At 38.9% G+C, this 27,618-nt stretch overlaps 1 protein-coding gene across 4 annotated transcripts in view; it reads left to right on the top strand.

Annotated features, from left to right (window-relative positions):
* The first annotated feature begins 1,264 nt into the window (after nucleotides 1-1,264).
* UGT8 (UDP glycosyltransferase 8) overlaps nucleotides 1,265-27,618 on the top strand; it is a 73,195-nt gene continuing 46,841 nt past the window's right edge. Inside the window, exons 1-3 of one of the 4 annotated variants that reach the window (XM_032462350.1) lie at nucleotides 1,267-1,822; nucleotides 24,565-24,593; nucleotides 25,927-26,750. In XM_032462350.1, the coding sequence (XP_032318241.1) occupies nucleotides 25,929-26,750 (822 nt within the window). In that variant the 5' untranslated portion in view covers nucleotides 1,267-1,822; nucleotides 24,565-24,593; nucleotides 25,927-25,928. Of the gene's footprint in view, nucleotides 1,823-1,881; nucleotides 1,902-6,571; nucleotides 6,699-24,564; nucleotides 24,594-25,926; nucleotides 26,751-27,618 lie in introns of those variants that run through there. The other 3 variants (XM_032462351.1, XM_032462352.1, XM_032462354.1) reach the window with 3 other exon arrangements.

A 27,618-nucleotide genomic window follows, 5' to 3' on the forward strand; every position in this document is an offset into this window, starting at 1 on the left:
TGCTTGAAACTTGACCCTTGAGAGAACAGAGCTTTTAAAGTGAATGCTTACATTCATTTATGTCGGATTGCTATCTGTGTTTATGTTTTAGGTTTTTCTAATGAAATTAAATTTTAAAATATAGAAGATAGAAATCTCCTTAGGTCAGGTACAAAGGCTGAAAAAATAACTCCCTGTGTTTTTCACAATATTTCAGATTTCTAATTTGCAAAGAAGGTAATCACAAAATTTTTTGAAATCCACGTTTGGAAGTCTATCCGTTATCATTCTTTATGGACTGTGGACCTTTCACTTATTAAACACAGAAACATAAATAAAATGTGGATAACAGTGTATGTTAGTTTTTCCTCCATTTATCATTAAGTAATTCTATATACATAAAACATGATTTCCGTTTTCTTTTCTAAGGTCATAATTCTGAAATTCGGTTTCGAGAAAGGAAAGAATGGTCTGACTTGGCATTTTTTATTTTCCAGTGTTTAAAAGTATAACGTTGACATGCAGTGGCTGCTTCTTAGCTTCTGGAGCTTAACACCCAACATGACATGATTTTTGCTTTTCTAAAAGTTGGAACATAATTCCGCTGATGTCGTATACATATTTATCGAACATATTGCCAATTATACTCAAACCGAAAGCGAACAACACTGTTAGATTTTCCTAGTTTCCAGGCAGCTCACTCTCTATGGTCAGACTTTTAAAGGCGCTTGGCCTCTCGGGTCAGAGCCACCACAGCAAGGCTGCTCCAGCAGGCCTGGGTACGCAAAGTTGCTTCCTGCCGGGGACGCCAATTTGGCAAGGATCCGCTGCTGGCAACACAGATTAGTCAGGATAAAGTCGCCACAGACTCAAACAAGCAAAGCATAAATGGCCCTTTCAGCAAGAGCCTGCGAGAAGGGATGTTACTGAGCCCAGCCACCCAATTTCCTTCTTCAGGGATCCCCAAACTCGCGTTTTCTAACGCTTTCCGATCCACGAGGCAGGTGGCTGGCTGATCACCTAAGCGCCCCCTACACTCCTTTCCTTCGCGTATTTCCTCCACCTAGCCCAAGTTCAACTTTTTAATGGGTTTGGGAGAAGTGAGGCAAACTAAGAGCCTGCGAAGGTAGAGAGGGCGTGCCACAACCACACCACGCAAATTCGCGCGGCACTGGTGGGATGAAAAAGGCGGGCACGGGGACCAGACAGGAGGTGGCAGAGAGGGCACAGCGCAAGCCTAACAGGGGGCGGGGCCACGTGCCAGTCCCAGGGTTCCCAGCTCTGGCGCGACCGGAGGCTCGCGAGCGTCCCAGTCTGCCCGCCGACCGCCAATCCGCCTTCAAGCATCCCCGTCCCAGGACACTGCTCCTCGGTCAGCCCTCGAGCTCGTGGCACGAAGGCGCGTCCGCATCCATGCCCCAGCCGAGGGAGCAAGAGACGCTCGGAGCTCCAGGCGTGTGATGCGAGGCTGAGCGCGTGGCGGCCCGCGTCGTGCCCCGCTGAGCCAGACGCGGGAGGAGAGCGGCGCGCTCCTGCTCAGCAAGCCGCGCACGGGGCGGGGCGCGGCTGGGGAGCAGGGGGGGCCGGGCCGCCAGCGGGGAGCGGCGGAGGAGCAGGCGCGCTGCGGACCCGAGGGAGGGCACGGTTAAAGCTTTGCCATTAATTGTGAGCCCAGAGAGTCTGTCCTAAGCTAACACACTAACTCTGCATCCTCCCTCACGCCCCCAAACCACCGGAGGCGGCGACACCTGATCCAGCGCACGAACACGGGTCCCTTCTGTCCCCGGATACAATTACGCGGCGGAGACACACTCAAACTCACGCGCAGCAGCCAAGAGCCGAGGTAAGCGGAGGGACCACGCCGTTCCACCGCACGGTAGGGAGGCGGGCTGACAGGAGAGGGGCGTTGTTTGCTCCTGGAGGTGAGTGCTTGGCGAATGGCCGCGAGCCAGGGGTTGGGGGTAGGGATCAGAAAGTGCAGATGGGGTTGGGCTGAGGGAGTTAGGGAATGGGGTGGGGGGGAGAGTAGGGAGAAAGACTGGGGGGTGGGGCGGGGTGTAAAGGAGGTATTTCCAGGCTGCTTCGATCGCTCTCGCGCTCCTTTGCGTCCCGTATGGCACCCGTTTGAGGTTCCTTTCGCGTTCGTGCGTGCAGGTGGAGAGAGGGGATAACCTGGCGCGGATGTGGCCGAGGACTTTGCACTTGACCCTGGAGGGATGGGCACCGCGGAGCCCCAAGGCCAGAGCCTGCTGCGGGCCAGGGATGAGGGACCGGGAGGTGCGTCGGGAACTCTCCAACTCTCCTCTCTTCGTTCTCTCTCAGAGGGGGAGCTAGACCTGGGTGCGTTGTGGGTGGGGAGTGTCTTGGGGCTGCACGCACACGGACACAAGGACCATTCCGTGCCCCATGCCCGTGGGACCGCCAGGAATGGACAGTGGTGGCAGGGTCGTGGGCGTGGATGTGGGAACCATATGGCTTGCCCTTGCTTTAGAGGAGCGTGTGCGGGACGCGAGGGTTAGAGAGGAGGTGAGAGAAGGACGCGCTGCAGGAAGTCGGGCGCCTTCCTCGGGCTGGAGGAGCGGCGAGGGGGCCTGGGATGCGTAGTTTGGGGTTGTGCCAGGAAAACCGTATCGGAGGGCGCAAATATATGCAGTGCGACCGGGCAAAAGAACAGTCAGGGGTGGCAAGGGGAGTACCCAGTCTGCATAGGTAAATTCACCGGTTTAATTGAGGGTTTATGAAGTTGAGTGCGGGGAATGTGCCACGCTGCAGCACTTATTTAGGGAAAGGAGACCTCTGTACCTGTACCGCTGATTCTCATCACCTTAAAGCAAGGGGCGGGGAGAAAGTGGGAGAACTTCTAAGACTTCGGCAACTAACTAGTTCAAACTAACTGGAAGGCTAGATTGTGTTAATTAGTCGTTCTCTAGAGGGAGAGGGCGTATCACAAGGAGGAGTGGGTGGCATTCTCAACTAGACATGACCCCAAGAGTCACCTCCACAAAGAACCAGTATTAAAATAGAGAAAGGCTTGTGTTTCAGGTGGTTCCACTCAGAAACGGTTGGAAAACCACTACTCTAAAATCCTTCACTTCCCTCAGGCTGTCACCTTGTATAATAAGTTTTTCAAGATTAATGCCATGAAGGTGTGGCAGTTTGGCTAGATGCCAAGTGTGCTGTTGTTTCTGTTTCTGATAATTTTATGTTAAAAAAAAATCTCCCCTCAGAATTGATGTAATTGGTGTGCTTTATTTCCACTCATCCCCAGGAAAAAAAAGCCACTTAAAGGAAGGATAGAAAGTGCCTTTTAATTGGTATTTTAATAGTATTAGGAGTAATCACACTTTATTCCCTGGAGATTTTTAAATGAAGAGTCATGCACATCAGTATTATATAGTAGGGAGTCCAGAACGTTGTGTTAATTGAATTAAATCATAAATCAGCCTGTGTTTTTTCTGTCTCAGAGAGGAATGGCAAACAGTTTTCTCCAATAGAAACCATCTCCTGGCAGTTTGAGGTTTTGCTTTTGGAATGTCTCTGTTCAGCAACCATTCTAGGTAATTCCAGAGGGAACACTCAAGTTATTATTTAGTTCGCCTGCCACCCACAAGGTAAAGTTGTCATCTTGTGTTGTGTGATCTACAGCTATAGGAGTGTTTAAAAACTACAGTGAAGCATAGTGCCCTGATATTTGTAATAGCTTGATAGTGTATTAGTAGCTTGGGCATAATTGAGTAAAAACTGTACTTGTGACTTTCTCTCAATAGTACTGCTGTAGAGATTAGATTTAAAAAATCTAAAATTTCTGGAGCTGTATACTTGTATTAATGCCTTTGCACATATTAGAATAAGTAAACCAATGGAATAAATAAAAATATGTATAACAAAATTTAATTTTTGTAAAATCTTTTTTGTGTGTAGAGTTTGACAATTAACATTTAATTTACCTAAAATATTTCTTGATACCTTATGATTAACCATCAGCTTAATTATATGTAAATACTGATGGTAAAGGAAGAAATTAAATATGCTCTCGATTCTCAGACAACTTTTCAAAGTAATTTATGTGCTTACTTATCAAATAATATTGGGCTGATGCTGTTTAATTCACATTAGACTTCCAAAGTACAACGCGAGAATAAGAACTTTTGTTTTGCAATATTTAATAATATTTATTTTGCCATCTGTCTATTTAAATGTTTAAAGCATAAACCCTGAACCAGTAGTTCCTAACCCAGGTTCAAACCCAGAATCTCCTAGGCTAAAAGAACAGAGGGTATTCCCCAGGCTATGTTTCATATTTCAAAAGGTGACTTAGAAATGTACATCTGTCCAAATAGGAAAAAAAATAATAATAATGTTTATTTGACACCATCAGGGTTGTTGCTTATTTACATAAGCACATTTTCTAAATAGCTGACCCCTCACACCATTAATTACTGAAACTTTAAAAATTTAACTAGTAAAACAAATAAGCAATTTCTAAATTTTATACACTTACTCCCCAGGATGTAAGTTAATTTTTTTGTTGGGTTATCGTTGTGAACATGAATTCATAAAGAATTGAATAGTGCTATTCCTTGAGGTGTATAGAGCTGTTTTTGTTTATAGTAAATGGTCTCAGCCTGCCCAGTTGAAATACTAGTATGGAAACAGAAGTACTATTCTTCTTTTTATGGTTTTTCTGGGTCCTCTTTCTGTTATCAGCTATCGCTTTCTGCTGCTGTCAGGCTGTGAGCGGGCCCTGCTGCTGTATTATCTGTTGTCTTTTTTTCCCCTGAAATGATGTGGGCTATTGCTCAAGTATAAAGCCTATGTACTTTGTGACAGATACTTGCTGTTCTCATCCTTTGTTTCTGGGCTGGATAGTGGGCCGAATGGCTGAGGTTCTTAGAAGGGTGGCCTGTATATGAATGGTTTCAATGTGTTTGTTTTTTTTTTTTTTAATAGAAATTTCATATACGAGATCTTCAGAAGAGTATCTTAATTTCAGACATTTAGTCTTCTGGAAAGTCCTTGCTTTTCCGAAAAATTGAAGAAGCCCTTAAAAAAATTTACTTTTCTTGTGGTAGCCCCAGAATGTCTTTGTTTAGAAATATGTATACAATAATACTTTACATCCTACTTTCTGCCATTGAAATTGACTAGCTATATGAAATTTTGGCATTATTTCCCTACTCTGGAAGCCAGGAATAAGAAGTGTGATTTGATCGTGCTGATTCTCAAACTTGAAGCTACGTGAATCATTTCAATATTATTTTGCGTATGTGTGTATGCAGGAGCTACATAATCAAATTAGCATGAATAAGGTTGTTTAATTTAGTCTTGAAAACAGTGGTAATCGTATCTTCCTAATCTAAAGCATTTCATAAACATTCATTCTTTTATTCAACAGATTTTTTTATTGAAAACATACTATGCATCGGGCACTATGCTCTTGTACCCTGGGGATATGCAGATACAGAAAACCATGGGAGGACTCTGGGTTTAAGAGGATTAGACTGATAGAAAACAAATTAGTTTCAGTAAGTACAATATAGTGCTGTTAATTCTGTGAGTGCTGTGACAGAGATATGCAGAGTGCCCTGAACAGGCATTTGGAAGTGGCCATTTCTACGTGGGGACAGACTACTAGAGAGGCTTCATAGAGAAGGTAACATCAGAGGAGTCAGTGTAGACAGGGGCCAGACCACGGAGGGCTGTTTGCCATCCTAAGGAGTATGAACCATTTTCTCTTCAAGGTTGTTTTAAACAAAAGAGTGATGTGATGAGGAGAAAGCTCTCATAGTCTAGAAGGATGGATCTGAGGTGTGAGACAGGCATAACAGATTAGAAAATATTGGGTGATCTTTTTTAGGAGAAGTTGAGGACTTTACACCAAAGTGGTGGCAGTGAGATGAAGAAAAGTGATTTGTCACACAGGTGTTAAGGTGGTAGAATCTCTCAGATTCTACTGTCTCTGGATGGTGGGGATATGGGAAGATGGCATAGGGACTTAAAAGGAGAAGCACATTTGAGGACCAAGGATGATAGAGTTCAGGTTTGGACATGGAGAATATGAAGTGCTTATAGGAAATCCAACTGGAGATGAGTGTCCAGTGGATCCATTGCTCAGCAGTTCTGAGCAGAGAGGGCTGGGCTAGATAGTTAGGTAGATAAATGGATGGATGGATGGATGGACTGCTTTAGCTCTTTTCAACATATGGGTGGTTGAAAAAAAAAAAGACACAGGATGTCAGTAGGTCTTCTAGGACAAGTTCAAAGAGTAATAAAGAAATAGAGGCTTAAAATCAAAGTGTTGGGTAGACAAATAGGGAGCAGTAAAGAATGAGAGGGTACAGAGTGAAATCGGGAGGAGACTAAGGGGAGGGGAGCTTTTAGTAGCTGAAGGGGAAAAGAATTTCAAGAAGTGTGAAGGCAAGTCCTAAAATAGGGCGTATCAGACAGTCCTGGCCCTGCGCCTGACTAGCTCTATGACTTTGAACTCAGAACTTAGTTCCCTTTCCTCATTTACATAATGAGGATCAAAGTGCAACGTCCTAGGGCCACTGGGAGGATCAAATGAGATAAAGTCTATGAAGCTTAGTGACTGGAAGTTTACTGGTTTGTGTTCAGTAAGTGCTAGCTGTTTTAATGGAAAGCAGAACTTGGATTTAGTGATGAGGAGGTCTGTGGAGACTACTGGCTTTCAGCAGTGCTTGCTCTCAGGTTTAGGAAGGGTGAGTACAAGGTATATTTAAAGGTGGAAACTTGATCATATTTATAGCCTTTGGGGAGGAAGCCAGTACAATAGCAATTGAAAATTTTGAAGGGAGCAGAGAGAGCCATTGGAACACAGTCCTTGAAGGGGGAAGTGGTTGTTGCATCAGGAGCTCTGGGGAGATGTCAGCTTCCTCAGGACAAGCCGTGTTTTCACCAGCCTGGGCGTCCATAGCATCTTTGTTGCTTTTTAAAAGCACCCGGTAATCAAATCACAGACATTTTTAAAGTATTATTTAAGCTTTCTTGGTATTTAAGCGAGTTCTGGTTTCTTAGATAATCTAATAAGGACAAAGTGTATTTATTTTAAAAGAACCTGAAAACAAAAACAATAAAAAACAAGATAGATGATAGTAAAACTGAACAAAATATAATTTAATGTTTGATTCAGAAGGCACTTCCGTATCTTACGGGGTCTTAAAATCAACACTATGGAAAGCAAATATTAACCTGTGTAATGGAAAAGGACTGATTTGTAGATTTCTTAAAAAAATTGAGCCAACTATAGTAATATTTTAAACTATTTTTTTTCTTTAGGATTTCCTCTATTTGGATGAAGTAATGCTTTACATTAGAGATGAATATCTAAAATTAGATTTCTATTTTAATATGTATATGGATTTTTACCTTGTCATTAGTGGGTATTTTGAAAAAAACATTTACATATATGAACTGGTTTGGGAACCAATCAACAATTGAACATAGTACATAATGGTTACTAATTGGTTGTTAAGCATATTGGTGGTAAATTGGCTATAAATAATATCTTTTTTTTTTTTTAGTTCAAAGTAGTAAGTCTGTTTCAGTACATACTTACCAGTATTCACCACATCCTTTATTTATATAGCAGATAGAGGAGTACATAGTTTTTAGGACTCCCAATAATTTTTTTTTTGAATAAAATGAAATTAGATGTTCAGTATTTTTAAGGTGGACTGAATGAAGTTCATTATGTATGTAGTTTTTTATCTTTGATGATTTGTTTCCCTGAAATTCTGTAGCTACATTTTTTATCAAGAGCTCTCTACTTTGGAGTTGAGTTTTGGTCTGTTGTGCTAACTCCCTCATCGTGGATGGTCCCACTGTTGCAGAGTTCAGTGGTCAGTGCAGGTGATATTCAGTTTAGGACTTCTGACAGTTCCATATTGTATATTCACCAGCTCAGTTTTAGACGCTGTACTGTCCTGCTCAGGACGCCCTTATAGAGATGTCAGATGCCACATTGAAATTGACTTACATGGAGGTCAGCTTTGAATAGTGCAGAGCCCGAACAAAAATGGAACCTTTGGATTTATGAATGGCAGGGTATCTAGGACAGCCTAGCTCGGGTCCTACTCTCTGGCTGGAAATGTATATAAGCATTAATACATTCAGATTAGACAGAAAAAATGTGTAGATAGGAACATTTCAGAGATACTGTGTATTTTGCTACTAGTGTCGTGACACTTGTCTGAATTACTAATAATGGAAACAGTCACTATATTGGTCTTATTTTGGAGATAATCATTTCCCTTGACTTGATTTAGATAAGAGAAATGCACCTACAAGTATTCCATTTCCCTAAATAAATTTACATTGTAACTGATTTGGTAAATATTTGCCTGATTTGGGAATATTATTAATACAAATATATGTGTAAACTTATTTTGCACTTTTCAATTCCGTCTCAAATTTAATACTTGAAATATATCCAAGACACTGAGTTATAATTTTTTAGCTATAACATTGGCTGCTACTTGCTTTATTAGTAATCATGGGGCTGATTTTCCTCCAAGCAAGATAATTTAAATAATATATTCCGATGGACTTAAAATTGTTTTAAAAAGTAGAATCAAGTGTACAGATATGCTGAATTTTCTGTAGTATGTTCCTGAAAAAAAGTATAAAAATCAGTTTTTATGAATTGAATATTTATAGAATTTAAAATTTTCAAGACACTTGAAAATAAGGCAATTTTAACTCCTTTAAAATATAGGTGATGGGTATACAGTTTTTTTTACATTAATCTTTATACTTTTCTGTGTGTTTGAAACAATTGACAGCCCCTCAAAAAATGGACAGTGATTTTAAAACGTATCTTATTTTAAATGTACCCTGAGCCTTTGCTGTTTAAATTAGTCTCAAAGAACATCAGGAGAATTCCCATTTTGATTAATCTGTTTTGCAAATTCAAATTTTCCTAGTTGGCTTAAGACAAATACACAACAACAACAAAACTTGGGTGCACCCCTGTGCCACATTGTCAATATAGTTACATCCACCAAAATTTCTTAAACTTGTTAGAGATACAGGCTCAGTCTGATTCTAGACCTCGTCCCCCTCATAACATCCCTTATTCAGAAGGGAAGGCATTGACAGGGAGAAGTTTGTTTTGTTTTGTTTTGTTTTGTTTTGTTTTGTTTTGTTTGTTTTTTAAACCAGTGACGGAATGAGCCATCCAGCGTGCTGCCTTCCTGCTTGGAGTGAGCTGCCCTGAGCCCAGGCTGTCCTGGCAGGACCTGCAGGCCCTTCGCTGCGGCTTCTCCCGAAGAAGAAGGCCATGTGCTTTACATAGTCTTTGCATTTGTGCTGCTGTACCCGTGGGTCATTTGTACTCCCCAGCCAATCAGGAGAGCAGGGCTTAGAGGGAAACTAGTCAAACAGGTTTGCCTGTCTATTTAGAAGGGGTGGAGGTGCAGTGAAATGTGTAGATAAGGTCAAGGGTGAAACTGTTTTAAGGAATATTAATGTAAATCACTGACTGTTTTCTCCTGGTTTTGAAAATACTTTGGGGACATTTGTGAAAATGTATCTTAATGGAGCTAAAGTGAGAGTAAGGGAAACCAGAAAGAGAAGTAAATAAGAAACAGGAAACTAGAAGAAGATGGGGAGTGGGAATGGAAAAACTGTAGTGGAGGGAAAAAATAAAAACAAACAAGAGGGAAAGGACAAGTGTTTGAATGTCCTGTGTGGGCTTTGTGTGAACTGGGTGCATCGTGGCAGGAAACCATAGTATTGATCTGAGCATGAGTTTAATTAAAACAAATGCCTGTTGTCCTCAGCATCCCAAAGAGGGAACACTCCACTGGCTCAGGGCTGAGGTTTCCTAGGAATATTGGTCGGAAAATGTTGTGGTTACCATCTCTGACTCTACCTGTGTGTTGGGAATACTTAGTTCCCCAGAACAAGAGTAAAACGTTACCTTCATACAGCTCTGTCGTAGTTTGCAAATTGCTTACTCACACATTCTGTCATTTTATTCTTATTCTGCCCCCTTCAAACGTTGTTCAGTAGGTTGTCACATGTTACAAACCATGACTTAGGGGAGCAGAGCTCTGAAGTCACCAGGACGGTCTGCAGGGGATTTGATGTTTGTACCTGAGCTCCTGGCCATTCACTTTCACGTGGGAAATCCTGCCTTTCAGAGCTTCTCTTGTCCCGTTGCCTTCCTGCTGCCATTGGGGTATCAAGCCCCATTTGACCCCCCCAGGCGTTTGCTTCAGGATCTCCTCCACCTGAACTGTCCTGCCTTTTCTCCTCTGTGCTTTCAAATTCTCACCCTTCATGGTTTTGACACTGAAGTCCCACCTCAGAACGTTGGTTCTCGCTCTCTTTTACTCTTCTGTGAGTTTCATCCCCACGTATGTTCATGATCCTCTCATACTTAGTTAATTCTCCCTCTCAGAAGAGTGTGAGCTCTTAGGGGGTGGACTCTCACTCTTAGTTTCATCCTAATACCCCGGGCAAACATGCTAATCTGAGATAAGGTACTTACCAGTAATTGAATGTACCTTCAGTGACTCATAAAGCAGCAAAGGACGAACCTAAAATTCTGTATGTGTAGTGATGCTTTTTTCCTTTTTTTTTTTTCCAAAATGGTATTATTCAAACTTCAAATGTTCCCTTTGTTTTTAAAGGAAATGTTCTATATAGACTGCTGTCATTTAGTCACAACAGGAAAAAAAAGTTTGGTCTGTAGAAAGGTCATATTATAGGTCTTTGAACTCTTCATGGTAAAATTTATAATAATTTAATACATTTTTCTTTTAGAATTTACTTGGGACTTCTAAACGATGGAAGTACATTCACAGCTAATTATAGGAAAGGCAGTAAGAGGAATCAATGACAGAGATAATTAAGTGTATTTAGTTTTTAGTTTGCAGTTATATTTAAGTATATCTGATGTCAAGAAACAGTATTTGGAGAGAAAACTAACTACGTGTATTAGGAAGATCTGACTTTGGAAACATTCAAATTGCTTCCTCTCCTGCCTCTTATATTCCCACCGGCCTCCCTCCCTACCCAAGACCTTTCATACCAATTAAATGGAAGCATCAGCTTAGGCAGAGTTCCTTTTTTTCCCTCTTCTGTGCTTATTTCCTCCTTTCATAATTGCCAGAATTCTCTGGTTCAGACTGTCTCATCTCCCATCTCCTTCTGGGCAGGGAAGTAGGAGTAGGAATAGGAATAAGAATAGATTTTTAAGGAATCGCTGCAGCAGAAAAATAAATGAAAAGAAATTAACAGGTTAGGTAAGACTATTAAGAAGAATCGATGCCTGAGCCTGTTATTTGCCAGTTTTAAATAATTCTTGAGACCACTGAAACGTAACTCTTATTTTGATCAGTTAGACCTTTTCTGAGCATATGCTTTGGAATGTGCTTTTTTTCAAATTTCTAAACAATAAAAAATATGCCAAAACGAGCTCCTCTGGCTGCCTGCTCCCTCTTTCTTCCGTCCCATCCGTTCTTTCTCTCCTCTACACCTGTCTGCTTTTCCAGAGATAATGTCCCTGGTTTTGGTGGGGAGTTGATTTGTTTACAGATTGTTGGGGAAGGATGTGGGTAGAGGGCATGGGGTGGGGTGGGGATGGAGTCACCACACCATCACTAGTGTAGGATCTGGTCATTTTATTCAAATCATACTCTATAGTGATTGTCTAGCCTCCTTATGGACCCTAAATGCTTTATGCTTTCTCATCATTATCTTTACCAGTAGAAATAATTCAGCTTATTATTTTGATACTATATACGCGTTCCTACTCCTTTTCCTACTCTCTATTCACAAGGGTGTGGAAGGGGAGACATTTGGAAGGAGACCTGTCGAATTCCTTGAGGTTTGTGTAGTGAGCATGTGTAACACATAAGAATTACTTCAGCCATTTGTTCAACAAGCAGCCTATTATATGGTAGAACTCTTCTGCCTTAGAATCAAAATACACTAATTTTTAGTCTAGTATAAAATTTAAAGGTTTATGTGTAAAAGTTTAAGCAGGCTTTTCAAGGACTGCTGTTTTGATTTGAGATTCCCAGAATTCAAGACATAGTCAGTCTATGATCTGACATATGGCAGTGGCAACTTTGGAGAGTCTTTATACGGTACCAGTAAGAGATACTGGATTAGGACCCAGGAAACCTGAGTGCTAGTTCCGACTCTGCCAGTGAGTAACTAGGAGCTGGCTAAGTGATGCTTGGCAACCACCTTCTGGAGACTTTGTCCTGTTCTCTACAAATGAGATGGTTTGGACTCAGTTATCTTTAGTTTTTAAATTGGGACTCTGATTTATTTCATAGAGTTTGAAAATATATATATTTTTTTAAATATTTGGCATCATTTCATAGCAAATATATTAAGTTCAAATGTTTAAGTATATTTATGTTTGCAAGACTAATAACAATGGTGATGGTATACAAAAGACTTTCTCTGGACTTGCTTCATTGTGCTGAGTCTGCTTAGAAGACGCAAAATGACATTTTCACTTGTTAATAAGGGAACATCAGAGAAATGCATTGTCTTTCTGCAGGACCTACCAAAATCTTCCTCTTCCGGGGAATAATATAACTTGGCTGACTTATCTGACACTCCATAGCAACCTTCTTTTCATGATTTTACTAGCATTTTATGAGACAGCGATGGGGAAGTTTGTTATTTGTTCACTCTCCAGGACTTGTAAGGAATTGAATAGGGAAATATTCAGAATTTTAAAAAGTTTGTTCTTTGGTTATATTTGGCCTGACATTTTTGATCCTAAACCATGTTTAAGATGTCACATAGGAATTTATTTTGTGACTCGTAATAATGTTAATGTAGATAATGTTTAAAAATCAACTTAAAGTAGTAATAAGTGGGAGAAACAATCCCATAATCTATTGATCTGAGACATTTCTGAAGCCTCAAGATTCTCTAAGTAATGATGTATTGAAAAGCTGTTTCTCCCACATGTAAATTTGTCTCATGGTGGGAAAGATGAAAATTTGATACGGATTTCCTCCACATTCACTGTGGTATTCTGCTAATTAAAATCCCAATAAAAGAGAATTATAAAAAGTCCTACGAAACCATTTTAAAACATTAATTGAACACCAGTTTTTTTAAGAAAGCATTTACCTATCAGAACTTAAAGCCTCATAAAAACTCGGCTGTATGATTTATGAAACTTTCCTCATTTGTTTAAGGATGAGATCAGAATCAAACAAAGAGTTTCCTCATCGTTTGCTGAATGTTGATCACATGATGCAGATGCATGGTGAGAACTGGTACCAAGCTGGTCTTGAGGAGGAGCAGAAAAAGAGACCCACACTTTATCTATGTATAGCTGTATCTATAAACTGCCATTCTTTGAAATTGCAAACTTTTTTCTCTGTCAGTGATTCTCAAAATAGTCCCTGGACCAGCAGCATCAATATCACTTGGGAATTTGTTAGATATGCAGATTCTTGGGCCCATCCCAGATCTATAGAATCAGGAACGGAGGGCAGGCCTAACAGTCTTTTTTATAACTAACTCTCCGGGTGATTCTGATGCATGCCCAAGTTTGAGAACCACTGATCTGTGATACTAAATATAGTCTGTTCCAGTGTTCTCATATGATGAAATAATTTCTAATCATTTTAGGGACAAAAGAAAAATTCAGTATAAATTTCAGAATATTTTCCTGGTTAACTCTTTCATGGTTGGTTATAAAAACTTCAATTCATGATATTGATTATATTTTATTTACTAAATGGTTGTTCAGGGGTATTCAAGTGTTCTCAGTTCTGTCAACACACACACACACACACACACACACACACACACACAGAGGTGCTCCTCTCCTCTGCTTATTAAAAGACAACAATAAAAAGTGGATTGCATTAGTTTACTTTTGTGTATTTTGCTATGACTTTGTGTAACGGTAGCCCAGTGGTTCACAATATCATAATTCCCTGGGGAACATTTAGAAAGGAAACAAAAAATGCCAAGACCTAGGCCTCATCTGCATAAGTTCTACTTTAATTGATCTAGGTTGGGGGGGTGGCAGGTTTTCAGGCATCTTCGGTTTTCACAGGCTCCCCAGGTGATTATAATGAGCTGTCAGAGTTGAGAGCCTGGAATGTAGCCATACATTCCAAGATTGCTCACCTACCATGGATCAGTTCCTTAAAAAAATGTTCAATCTGTTGGGTCCTCTCATTATTTTAAGCAAATTGCCTTTTGTGTATGTGTGATTAAAAAATAATTTGTTTTCCAGCAGGTTATTGATATTGTTGACTGGTTGACCACGTCATTAGTCACACGTTATGACTCTATTCTAGCTTTGGGCTTTATTCTAAATCCTTGCTTCCTCAGTGCAGCGCCTGCACCTGCAGCAACCAGCAACCCGTGTCACCAGAGAGCTTGTTAGAAAGAGAGAATCTGGGGTCCTACACCAGATACACTGAGTCAGAGTTTGCATTTGAATAGTACCCCTATGAAATTCGTCTTCACAGTAACAATTCTCTAGAACATTAAGTTTAAAATCAAGGTAAATTTTAGTTTTCTTCACTGTTTTCTTAGCATCCATTGATCTGGTCTTAACTACCTTTATGAACCAAATCATATCAACCTCATTGAAACCTATTCTTAAACCCATTTTCCACTAAGCTTTAACAACTGTAAGCAATCTTCAAGGCCAATCTAATTTAATAGCCTCACTTGGCAGGTGAAGGAAATTAGTGCAGAGAAATTGAATGACTTGGCCTTAAATTACAAAGGTTATGGATTTGGGCATCCATAGATGCATGCCATGTGTGTACATAAATATATATATACTTTTTTCCTTTAATTATAGAGACTTTGTGATAGGGTCATTTAAAGTGATATTGTTACATATCATTACTTGAAACATGAGCTACCTGAAAAGACAGTCTTAGGTTACCTAAATATGACATATCCAAAACACCAAAATTTTAAATACACATTGACATGTATTTAAGTTATCTAAACTAATATTAATAATACTTTACTAGTACACTAATATTTCAAATTATCTTAAAATTGTATGTAATTTGTATAATCAAGTGATAATGGGAAAGTAGAATATGTGATATTAAACTGAATGAAAATGGAAAGGTATGGCCATGTCTTTATACATTGCTAAACTTGTATGCATGTGCTCCTGAGAGATTGCAGGTACTTTATTACAGGACATTTAAAAAGGGGGACTATTTATTTTGAGTTCCTCAGGACCCTGGGGGCTGGGCATTGTCCTTTTCCGAATCCGCAGGACAGTTGAGCTTTATCAGGTCTTTGTACTGCAGATCCACACGCCTGCTGCATCTCTTACATTTCTCCTGTTGTGCATAAGGACTCATTGTGAGTTCCTTGTCTCTCAGTCTGACAGTTGAATTGTATCAGAATCTTTAGCTGCTTTTTACAGTTGCAGATTTTGGAATTTCTCCCCAGACTTAAGAATAGCCTGTGTGTTGAAAAGACCCCGGAATGTGCATTTTTAGTTAGTATCCTGGGTGTTTCTTTTGGACACTTGACATTTGAGAACCATTTCATTAGGTGATTAAATTTATGTTTAATGTAGTTAAATTTAATTGCCATCATCAATCATTAATTGAATACAAATAATATACTAGGTACTGAGTGCAATATCTGTTGGTATCCATATTATCCTATTTTTTCTTCTCTATTTTCTTGTGTTTCTCTTACATTCCCACCTGATGATTTTGGAGTATCCCAGGCGGGCCTGGGCCAGCTGTCACTGATAAGCCAATAGCATCAAGTTTCTCAGTACAGCTTCACTACCTGGACTATAGATGTCTGGGAAGAGGTAACTGCAGGTGCTGGCAGTGTAGAAACGTGGTTAAGTGCAGCTGGCTTGGCGTGCTACAACAGCAACAACAGTATACAACAACAGAAACATTCCTTATCACTTCTCCTTCAAGAGGAGGTGTGTTTTGTGTACCCCTGGGCACTCATCAAAGTCCCAAGTGCAGAATTAGATTTTTTGAATGGTACTGCTGATGGTTTTTTCCCCTCAGTACTTTGTATTTCTGAAGTTAAGGTGGGTACTTCCATACAAATAAGTGTCTTTAATTTTTCTGAGTGAATCAAACCATTAGTTTGGTGAAGTTGCAGACTTTGAAAAATCTGAGAGTTACCTACCTTTATTTATTAACAATTAACAGCCAACAGCCAACCGAATGTAGGTTTTTCATCCAGTTTGCACTCTTAATTAATTAAATTATGCCAGACTATCGCCAGATCACAGCTTTTTTTCGGGTGGGAAGGATTATTAACCCTCAACTGGTGGCCTTAATTTTCTGAATGATCTCTCCCTATCCCCCGACCCCAAATCAGTGTGTTCCCGTTTCACAGTGTGATTCTAGGGCACTCCTTGCTTTAGGAGTTTACTTGCAAATAGACAGTCACAATGAACTTCAGAACACAAGATATTTCTTACATGGGAAAGATAAATGTTTAAACCTGGGCCATTTAACAACTTTATAGCAATAAAGCTGACTTTTCGCCCAATTTGCCCTCAGTTACAATCTGTTTTTTCAGATTTGTTATCTTCCTCTCTTTGCTTGCTATGATAAAAGTGGATTAAAAATGGGTATGAAGCTCTGCAATACACTAAATGTTAGATCTTGCTCAAGTTTTTACCTGATTCTTAGTCTCAATCTTATTCTCCTTATCTGTAAGTGGGAACAACTATTTTTGCCTTTGCGTGTTTTCTCAGGATAAAATGAGATAATGCTCATAAAGCCTGTAATGCAGGAAAGGTACATAGTACATAGTACATAAAACAGCTCTGTTTAAGAGCTGCTGTTTATTAGAGAGTTTTATGTTAGGATATAGGTGTCAAGATGTGGGGTGACCTGCTCCTTCTGGCTCACCCAGGACTTTCTCAGTTTTAGCACTGGCAGTCTCACATCCTGGAAAGGCTCCCATTTCTGGGATGGCTGGTCACCCTGGTGCTGGAAACAGAGATTTAAATAACAATGGCTTCAAAAAGGTGGCTGAGTTCCTTGCAGATAATGGTTCTAATGGGCAGAAGCAGGCAGGGCTGATCTCCCGGTTCCGGTTCCGCAGCTTCGACTGAAGTATCTTTGTTGTTACACCTTTCCTGGTTTATACTTCTGTCTCATGGTCCAGGATGTTAATCATTACCATGTCCTCATTCCAGCAAGCGGGAAGGTGAAAAGTGAAACCTCTAAGGGCAAAAATTAGAAATTGCACATATCACTCTGCTTCCATCTCGTGCCCATGTTCTAGAATTTACTTATGTGGCTAAAACCAGCCCCTGGAGAGGCTGGAAAATATCTTTAGTCTTTTTGAGTGTGGGCCAAGCTAAAGTAGAGGATTCCATTACTAGAAAAGAGAAGAAAAATATATCCCACCGTTGTCTCTTATATGTGTATGAATGGCATTCAACAAATTCCAGTTTCCTTTCCTGTTCTAGTTAATTAATAAAATGATCATTTTCCTGGCCATTTACAATATTGCTGTGAATATGTAGGAAGTTAACAAATAAGATGAAAAAAGACCCCTAGAATTAAAGAAAAGCTGTAATGAAATCTATACTTTGACTTGATACTTTCTTTCTCCCATTACCCTAGAAAATTTGTCCATAAACGAGATATGTAACTAACTTCAGGGCCTCAGGCAAAGACTATTGATTTAGAATTTTGTTCAGAATTAAAGCAATTGATATAATTACAAGTTCATTCATTTAAAATCAAAGGGGAAAAAAATGAGGCCATTAGTGGAGGTGCCTGTTGTCCAATTACATATCCTGGTGCAAAATCACAATCATAGTCATCGTTCAGTAAATCTTTACTGAGCTTTCACTATGTGCTTAGGCAATGGGAGTAAAACAGTTATCAATTTTTACTACAGTTTCTACCCTTTTGGAGTTTAATTTGCATTAGGGAGAGAAAAAATAGATTTTTAAAATAAAATCAATATTTATTTAAAAACACTAGTAAAGTTAAAACATTTAATAAAAAGTAAAAAAATAAAAGCCTAGTTAGGCTTTACTTTGATGGATTTATTTTTTATTCTGTTTTTATTTTACTGGATGGTATTTTCCAGAGCTTTATTTTAGAAGATATTTTGAAGAAAGATGAAATTACTCCACAATATTTCATATAGTACCAAGATTGACCTGTGGTGGCAGTTATGACTGATATATTTTCTCTTCTTATTGCAGTCCACGTAACACTAAATGTCAAGGAAACTTAAAAGCACAAAGAAGTTCATCTGTTGAGTTTGCTAGACTACATAATCTGCTTTGAGGACTAAATCATTCACTTTATTTTTCTAAATAGCCCAGTTCACCATGTACAGACATTATCTGAAATTTCCCATTAGCCCTTATTTTGTTTTTCTTAATGCCAAAACACTTTGATTAATTCCTTCTTAAAAAGATAGACTATGAATTTTTGTGCTGCTGGGATGCTACACTGTCAAAAGCTAAGTTCTTTCCCGTGGTTTGTGTGCCTGTCGCTTTCTTTTCCTAATATAGTTCATCCTCATGTATGCTTTCCAGTTCGGAGTTATTAGTGATCCAACCGCAAACAGAAAAAAACCAGGGAAATGATTCTTTCAAATGGTGGCCAAGGTGATGCCCCTACTTTTTAAAAAAATTTTTTTAATAAGTAGATGGAAATAGTAAGGTTGCCAGAAGTCTAGTATGGTGTTAGGCTCTGATATTTGAGAAAATGGGAAAAATAGGAAATCATAAAGTCTATTTGTCATCTTTAAAAATCTCAATAGTATGTTGGGGTGTTCCTGTGTCAAGTTTCAGCCTGTGTGAACCATTGTTCCTCAGGAGCTGGAGCAATGTATAGCTAATCTAATTTTTCCTGGTGCTCTTAAGGGTTTAGAACCTTTCTTTGGGCCTTGGAGGGATCACCTTTGCAAATGAATGTTTCACATGTGCAGCATTTAGGTACAGCGCCACCCCAATATCCTTGTCATTTTGCTCAAATTAATTCATACTTAAATGTTGAATGGCTCCCATATAGTGAGGGGTGGGCATACTTACTAAAATTGGCATTGTTTCCTGTCTTGAATGCAGGCCTAGAAAAATTTGTTATACAAAATAGGAGAAAGGGTGGTCTGATACACAAAATGAAATTTGTTTAGAGTCTTTGAATTTTGTATTTTATTCAATATTCTGGCAGTGAGATAGAGTCAGGTAGCAGCAGCATCTCAGAAGCCAAGAGAGAATTTGGAGAAGGGGGTTCAGTAGTATCTAGCATGATAGAGAAGTCCAAGCAGATAACTGCTGGGAAAAGGGGCACTTGTATGAACATTAGGAGGTATTTAATGCCCTTGACAGTGAGTGTTCAGGCAGAGTGTTCAGGTGGAGTCAATGGCAGACTGGAATCATTTAGGGAGTGAGCAGGGCCTAGCAAATAGACTGATGTTTTAAGACACTTGACTCCAAAGGGAGAGTGAGTGTAAGGCGTGCTCAAGGGGCATGTAAATTGAATGAGTGTGTTATAAACATTATATATTTTTGGTAGAAAACTTAAAAAATCCAGAAATATATAAATGGGAAAATAAAACAAAATCACTCTTTTTGACAATCCAAATTTACTATTTGATAACATTTGATATTTACTTAGTTGTCATTATAATCATTTTATGTGTGTATATATATATGTATATTACATACATGATTCGGTTCCTTGCTTTCTTATTATGTTACAAGCACTTTCTCAACTTAAATATATTTTTTTAAACATCAGTTTTGATGGTTCTATAGCATTCCATTGTAAAACATACTATACTTTGGTCAATTCTCTACTGCTGGATTCTTAGTGGTTCCTGGCTGTTTGCTGTTGGAAGGGAAGGCAGGGAACATCTTTGGACATACATGTTGGTAATTCTGACTTAGAGAGTTTCATGAATGTAAAATAATCTGCCAGTTGTTTTCCACAATATTTGTGCCGATTTACATTTTTACCAGCTGCCTAAAACTATGCTATATCTTTGCAAGGACTGAGCCTTATCATTAAAAATGACATCCTTGCTGATTTTGCGAAAGACAGATCTCTTTGGTTCATTTGTTTAATCATTCAGCAAGTTTCAAGCTCCTTAGACTAAGTGGAAGGCTGAGGTCAGACTGCATGTGGAGGTGCCGCGAGCCCTGTGACCAGTGCTTCCTCTCCAGGGCACAGAAGCAGAGCCCTGTGCCGCCTCCCAGAGATCAACATGAGGAGAGTTTTCCCCTGAGTTATGAGTTGTAATCACTCTTAAGACAGGTTATCCATTTTATCTAGACAACTGGCCTTCATTTTTACTTTTTGGGGGTGAATACAACAGCCCCTGCTTTGCAACCCTGTGGGACTGAAGGGAGACGAGATGGATGGGAAACTGGTCCAGCTCCTCCGTAGCTCTTCCCCTTCACTTCCTGCTCTGCCCCCTACTCTTGCTCTTCTGAGTGTCCCCTTAAGCTCTTAGCCATTCTGGAAGCAGTTTTCATCTCTCCTGCAGGCTTCTCCTCTGTATTTCTGGGTCATGAGTTCATCCATTCTTTTCTATCCCTCAATAAGCTATTTGCCAAAATCTGTTGATCAGAAATCCATTCCACTGATGGCCGTGGCCTCGGCCACACCTCTCTTCTTCTTGTCAGTTCTCAGAGGTACTTTTTCTCTTTTATATTCTTCACTCTAATTTCCAGAGGAGCTTTGGGAGGAAAGGAGTAGAAACTCCTGTGTTCAGTCAACCATCTTGGACTGGAAACCTCTGCTCCAGGTATTTTAAAAATTCCAAAAATATTTAATGATTATATAACCAAATGTAATTATATTTGTAATAGTGAATTTTCTCCTTTGCTTTATGTTCTGTTTTTTTTTTCTTCCTAGAGATCATTTAAAGCTCAGCACTTTTGATTGCTTTATTTTAAAAAACAGTTTAACATTATTCTGTTTGATTTACTTTGGGAAAAGTCTAAGGCAAAAAATTTAGTGATTTTGTTTCTCAAATATTAAGACAGTTTTTAACACTTCATATTGAATAATCTGTTCTTTCATCATCTACTTGTGGTACTTCCTTCATCTCATATTATGTTCATATTTATTCAAGAAGTTCTTATAAGCTACCTACTCTGATCCATTGATTTGAATTAGGATTCTTGGGCTAGTTCCACAGTGTTTTAATTACAAAATTTGTTTTAATATTTACCTTGCTGTCCCAAGCCATTACTGTTGCTTTTTCAACAATGTATTCTCTCTTCTTGCCTATTCTAGTAAATAAACCGGTATAATTTGGTCAAATTCCAAACAAAACAAAACCATCCAGTGAGATTTTTGAGAGTAATTATTTAGTCTATTTATAATACAGGTAAAGAAGGATTGCCTTTTTAAAAATATTGTATTCGATTAAAATACTATAGTATCTCTATGCAATTATTATCTCTCTGTATATGTCTTCAGAGAAAAGCTTGCCATATTAGTAGAGCCAACAAATAGCCTTTTTAGTTAATTTTAAACGTAATTATGTACTTTATTGTTACTGTGAATGAGATCATTTTAATCATAACTTACTTTAAAATAATACTTGTTGTTATTTTTATTAAAAGAAAAGTAACACGTGTCCAATGTAGAAAAAGTTAAAATCTTTTATAAGATTCATACCATCCAGAAAAAAAACTGCCCATTGGTGCTCATCATCCCTATGTGCGTACACTTATATATCTGTACAAAGTGGTACATGCTATGGTAATGTTCAGTGACCTAATTTTTAGTCAGTAGGAAATCTTGAATATCTTTCCATGCCACTAAATATTCTTCTACAAGATTATTTTAGTGGCTGTATTGTATGACTGAATGACAGTTTATTTAACCTGTTTCCAGTTATTGGGAATTTTAACATATCTCCAAGTGTTTGCAATTAGTAACCATCTTCTCTTGCCCTAAACAATGACTTCATGAAAATGCATATAGAGGTTAAATATCTATTATATATGTTGTAGGTTGTTTTTCTAGGGTGTCATTTTCCATTTAATTTTGTTTATAGTGCATTTGATACAGCCAACCCTTTTTTAATTATCTAGTTTATTTTGTTCTCATTAATTTTTTCCAGTTTCTTTTACATTTTTTTCTTAAACTAATGAACTTGACTTTTTAGAGCAGTTTTACATTCACAGCAAAGTTGAGCAGAAAGTACATGGAGTTCCCAAATACCCCTTTCCCCCACACTTGCACACCTTTCTCCACTATCAGCATCTTGTACCACTGTGGTACATTTGTTACCATCAGTGAACCTACACTGACGCGTCATTGTCTCCCAGAGTCCACACTTTACAGGGTTCATGCTTGTTGTGAGGTCTGTGGGTTTGGGTAAATGTATAATGGCATGAATCCACCATTGTAGTATCTTACAGAATAGTTTCACTGACCTCAAAGTCCTGTATTCTCTGCCTATTCATCCTTCCTCCCCTGCAACCAATCTCTTTACAGTTTCCATAGTTTTGCCTTTTCCAGAAGGTCATATAGTTGGAATCATACAGTATGTAGTCCTTTCAGGTTGACTTCTTTCGTTTAGTAAGTAGACATTTAAATTTCCTCTCTGTCTTTTCATGGCTTGAGAAATCATTTCTTAGTGCCGAATAAGATTCCATTACACAGATGTACCAGTTTATTCACCTGAGGGTGGTAAACTCAGTTGCTCCCAAGTTTTGGCAATTGTAAATAAAGCTGTTATTAACATTTGTGTGCAGATTTTTATACAAACATCAGTTTTCATCTCCTTCGGGTAAATACCAAGGAGCACAATTGCTGGGTCACACGGTAAGAGTGTGTTTAGTTTTATAAGAAACCACCAACTTGTCTTCCAAAGTATCTGTATTGTTTTGCATCCCCACCAGCAATGTATGGGAGTTTCCGTTGTTCCATATCCTCTTCAGCATTTGGTGGTGTCAGTGTTCTGGATTTTGGCCATTTTAATAGATGTGTAGTGGGATCTCATTATTGTGTTAATTTGCACTTCCCTGATGATGTACAATGTGGAACATCTTTTCGTATGCTTATTTGTCATCTGTGTTTTCTTTGGTGAGGTGTCTATTAACATCTTTGAACACTTTTTAAATTAGGTTGTTTGATTTTTGTTTTTTTCGTTGGTGAGTTTTAAGAGTTCCTTCCTTATATGTCTTGGCTAACAGTCCTTTATCAGATAGGTCTTTTGCAGATATTTCTCCCAGACTGTTGCATATCTTCTCATTCCCTTATTTTTCTCAGAGGAGAAGACTTTACTGTTAATGAAGTCCAGCTCATCAGTAGACAGGCACACTGATATTTCTGGATTAGCAGAACCTCACTGTTGGTAGTTGTGTTAGTCATTTGGTTATCCATCACAGTGGTATTCATGAGATTAAAGTGCCGTTGTAATCCTTCATAATTAGCTTTGTATTTGAACAGCAGAATGACAAACTTGTGCAAATGATGCTTCTTTATCTTAATTACTATTTTTTCATGAAGCCATATGAGGATCTAGTAGACATTATTTTTAGAAGATACTTTATCACATGAATATTGGTATCTGAATAGTTACATTTAGAATTTATATCTACAGAATCTATGGACTTTTTCTAACCTAATTTTGGTACAGTAGCCACTCGTACTAATTTAAAATTCAGTCGCTCAGTCACACTGACAGCATTTTAGCTGTTCAGTGGAGGCTACTATATTGGACAGAAAGGAGACAGAACATTTTCATTGTCACAGAGAGTTCTATTGGGCAGTGCTGTTCTGGAACATAAGCAATTGTGTATTAAACAAACTTTTTGTGTGGTTTCTTTTTACTTTGCAGTAATTAATCGAAATAAAATACTAAAGTAAAGAAGGAAGAATAAAATAAAAAACACAGTGAAAGGATTTGTTTCCCCCCTATTATTTTTTGTTTTGTTTCTTATTTATAAAGTAGTAGTTTTAACTGTAGCTGAACAAACTGAGTGTGCTCACTACTCAGCTAGATGCGAAACACAGCAGGCAGAGCAGTTGCCCAGCACTGGTCCATCATCCCGCATGTCTTCCTAGGCGTGCAGATAATAACGGGCATAGCAATCACGGTGGTGGGCAGTAGCTGCTGAAACAATTCTTGCTGCATAAACCTCATTCCTAGAATTAATAGCATATCTACTTAAAATTCCTAGTTTTTTCCTCCTTGACATTGGAAGAAGGTTATACCAGAGAGATACATTGGAGAGGCAACGTAGGAGAATAAAGGCCTGGAAAGTTTTCTGCAAGACTGATGACTTAATTTTCTTCCTTCATTGACCATGTAATTGTAGAATAAACTTACTTCATTGCTGTAGAAACAGTGTTTTCTCCAGCTTTATTTTTTTTAAGCCCTCACATTAATTCAAGCAACATTTAACATAGGCTTTTATGTTTATAACGTGCATTACTTCTGTTTACTCTTAATAGTATGGCATCAACTCATCTAGAAATGGCTGGAAAATGTCCGTGTAGTGAGAGAGGGGAAAAGCACTGGGAAATATAATGTGTTTTATAATTTAATCTTGGTATTGGGAGAGTCGATCATTTGCCTGTTATTGATTTCTTTCTTTTTTTTTTTTTTTAGGTTGCTTGCAGTGTTTGAATGTTGAGAAGGTATAGTTGTTTAAACTGCATTTAGATGGTGGGAATTTGTACAAGTAGAATTGTTAATATGTAATAATGAATAAAACTAAATATAGATTTGGTGGTTGCATATAAATATATTTTAAGTTGTTCCTTGAAGTAAGTGTCCAGTTTGCATGGGTAATTATTGTTTAGATCTTTCCCTATTTGGAAGCTAATTTAGAACCTAAGTAAAACTTATATTAGGTAGCTTAGGGGGAGTTTGCACACTCTGTGGCCCTTCATAGGTGTTATTTCTAAAAAATAATAGAAGATGACTCTAACTATTGTATATACTCTGTTAACACAAAAAAGTAGAAGAAGCCTTAGCCACCAAGTGCACAGCTGTCATCTGACTTGCCCTTTGCACCCAAGTTACAGGTACAACCCAGGAAGTGTGGTCAGGGACATACTCACTCATCAACTCATCAGTCACTTTTTTTTAACTTTTTTTTTTTTTTTTGGTGTGGGAGGTGATTAGGTTTGTTTTACTTTTTAGAGGAGGTACTGAGGATTGAACCCAGGACCTCTGCATGCTAAGTATGCACTCTACCACAGGAGCTATACCCTCCCTCAGTCACTTCTTTCATAAGCGTTTACTGAGGTCCAGTTAACTCTCTTGAACTTTTCTATTAAAAGCTTCTCTTTTAGACAATGTCCTGACATGAATCAGCAAACTGATATAAGTTACAGAAACCAGGATACTTAAGGATGTTTAGATAAAGGAGGAATTCACATTAAAGGTTATTTTTTTCCCTGTGGAAAAAATGTCTTTTCTATAGAACTACGACTTGAAAGAATTATTTTCTAAAACATAATCGTTCTTTGATATGCTTTGGTCATAGTTGAGAATGTAACTGCTGTGATAAAATGATTTAAAAAGAGACATACATGCTGATATACCTGGAAGTAAAAAGTCTTGGCATTTCTTCCTGGGATTAACATTGATTTTCAATCAAAAGAAAAGGTTTCATAGATACCTCATAGCTATTATTCAAAGAAGAGAGATCTTTTGTCATTCAGTCTGACTGAAGTTTCATTTCAAATTTTTAAAAAAACTTAGTTTTCCATTATTGACGTAATTGTGTTCCAAAACTGATACGTTTTAAAAATATTTCAGTTGATGCCAGCTTTGCTATCAGTTCTATACCTTAAAAAATATCTTTCAAAAATAAAGAGGTAATCGGAACAAGTATTGGGGTAATTTTTGAAAGCAATCCTCAAAGTACTGGGTCATCAGATACTTTGAAAAAATGTCTTTGTGATTGTTTTGAGTGGTAAGGATTGCATTCTGTTTTAAATAGTTTTCTGTTTGTCATTTCAGCTATGAAGTCTTACACTCCATATTTCATGCTCCTGTGGAGTGCTGTTGGGATAGCGAAAGCTGCCAAAATCATCATCGTGCCGCCAATTATGTTTGAAAGCCATATGTACATTTTTAAGACGCTCGCCTCGGCGTTGCACGAGAGAGGCCACCGCACAGTGTTCCTCCTCTCTGAAGGCAGAGACATCGCGCCATCTAATCATTACAGCCTCCAGCGCTACCCAGGGATCTTTAACAGCACCACCTCCGATGCGTTCCTGCAGTCCAAAATGCGGAATATTTTCTCTGGGAGACTGACAGCAATCGAACTGTTTGACATACTGGATCGCTATACTAAGAACTGTGACATGATGGTTGGCAACCGTGCCCTGATCCAGGGTCTGAAAAAGGAAAAGTTTGACCTGCTGCTGGTGGACCCTAATGACATGTGTGGATTTGTGATAGCTCATCTTTTGGGGGTTAAATATGCTGTATTCTCAACTGGCCTTTGGTATCCTGCTGAAGTGGGTGCTCCTGCCCCATTAGCTTACGTCCCAGAGTTTAACTCACTCCTCACGGACCACATGAACCTGCTGCAAAGGATGAAAAATACCGGCGTTTACCTCATTTCCAGATTAGGGATCAGTTTTCTGGTTCTCCCCAAATATGAAAGGATAATGCAGAAGTACAACCTGCTGCCGGAGAAGTCCATGTATGACTTGGTCCATGGGTCCAGCCTGTGGATGCTGTGTACAGATGTAGCACTGGAGTTTCCGAGACCCACTCTGCCTAATGTGGTTTATGTAGGAGGAATCCTAACCAAACCGGCCAGCCCACTACCAGAAGTAAGGTTTGCTGAGCTCCTTGGTAATGTTTTCTAAATATAAATGTCAGTTTGTCAGTTTTAATTTTTGGAAGAAATAAGATTGGGTCTTGTTGGATTACAAATGCTATTTTGAAAAGTGGTTAGGGCACAGAGCCTACCAAGGTCCCTTTATTTGTGGGTGCCCCACTCCCCTGGAAAGCATTTCTGCTTTGAACGTTTCAGTAATGCCAGGGGACCTCTACCGTGTGGTCAGTAGACTGGCTGCGAAGTTGATTTGGAATTAAGCGATAACCATAGTATGTGAGGAGAGTGTAATTAGATAGTTCGTTTTACTGAGTGTAAGAGATTCTGCTTTTGATTAAACACTGAGTTCCCTCTGATCTCCCCCAGACAATGCAAACACAGGTCTCTGCATCTAGGTTAGGTCCAGTGAACTCAAATAAGTAGAATGACATGAAGAGTGTCCTTCCTTCTGTAGTCATAACTACTAGGAAGTTTGTGTCCAGCAACAAAAGTGAGGTAGTAACTTCCATCCAACTAGGGAGCCAACTAATTTTTACTTAGTTAGTAAGCAAATGTGACTGTTTTAAAGAATTCATGCCCCCTTGTGATTTCATTTCAAAGACAGAATTAATTAGGTTTTTAACAAAACCTGTCTACTCTCTAAGTCAAACCTGAATTCTTTTTTGGTGGGGGTTGAACTGTCATCAAATCCCTTGTGTTCTGTTCTCCATCCCAGTCTGTTTTTTTATTAGGTATCTCAAACTCACAGGAGCTGTACTTGCATATCTGTTATTGTAGGGGGTTTTCTAGCCTCAGGTTGACTCTGGATTTAATCTCAACATCTGATGGCATTTACCAGAAGCATAGGGCCTGTTCTATGATTT

The sequence above is a fragment of the Camelus ferus genome, chromosome 2 (genome assembly GCF_009834535.1).
Source record: "Camelus ferus isolate YT-003-E chromosome 2, BCGSAC_Cfer_1.0, whole genome shotgun sequence".
In the NCBI taxonomy this organism is placed as follows: Eukaryota; Metazoa; Chordata; class Mammalia; order Artiodactyla; family Camelidae; genus Camelus; species Camelus ferus.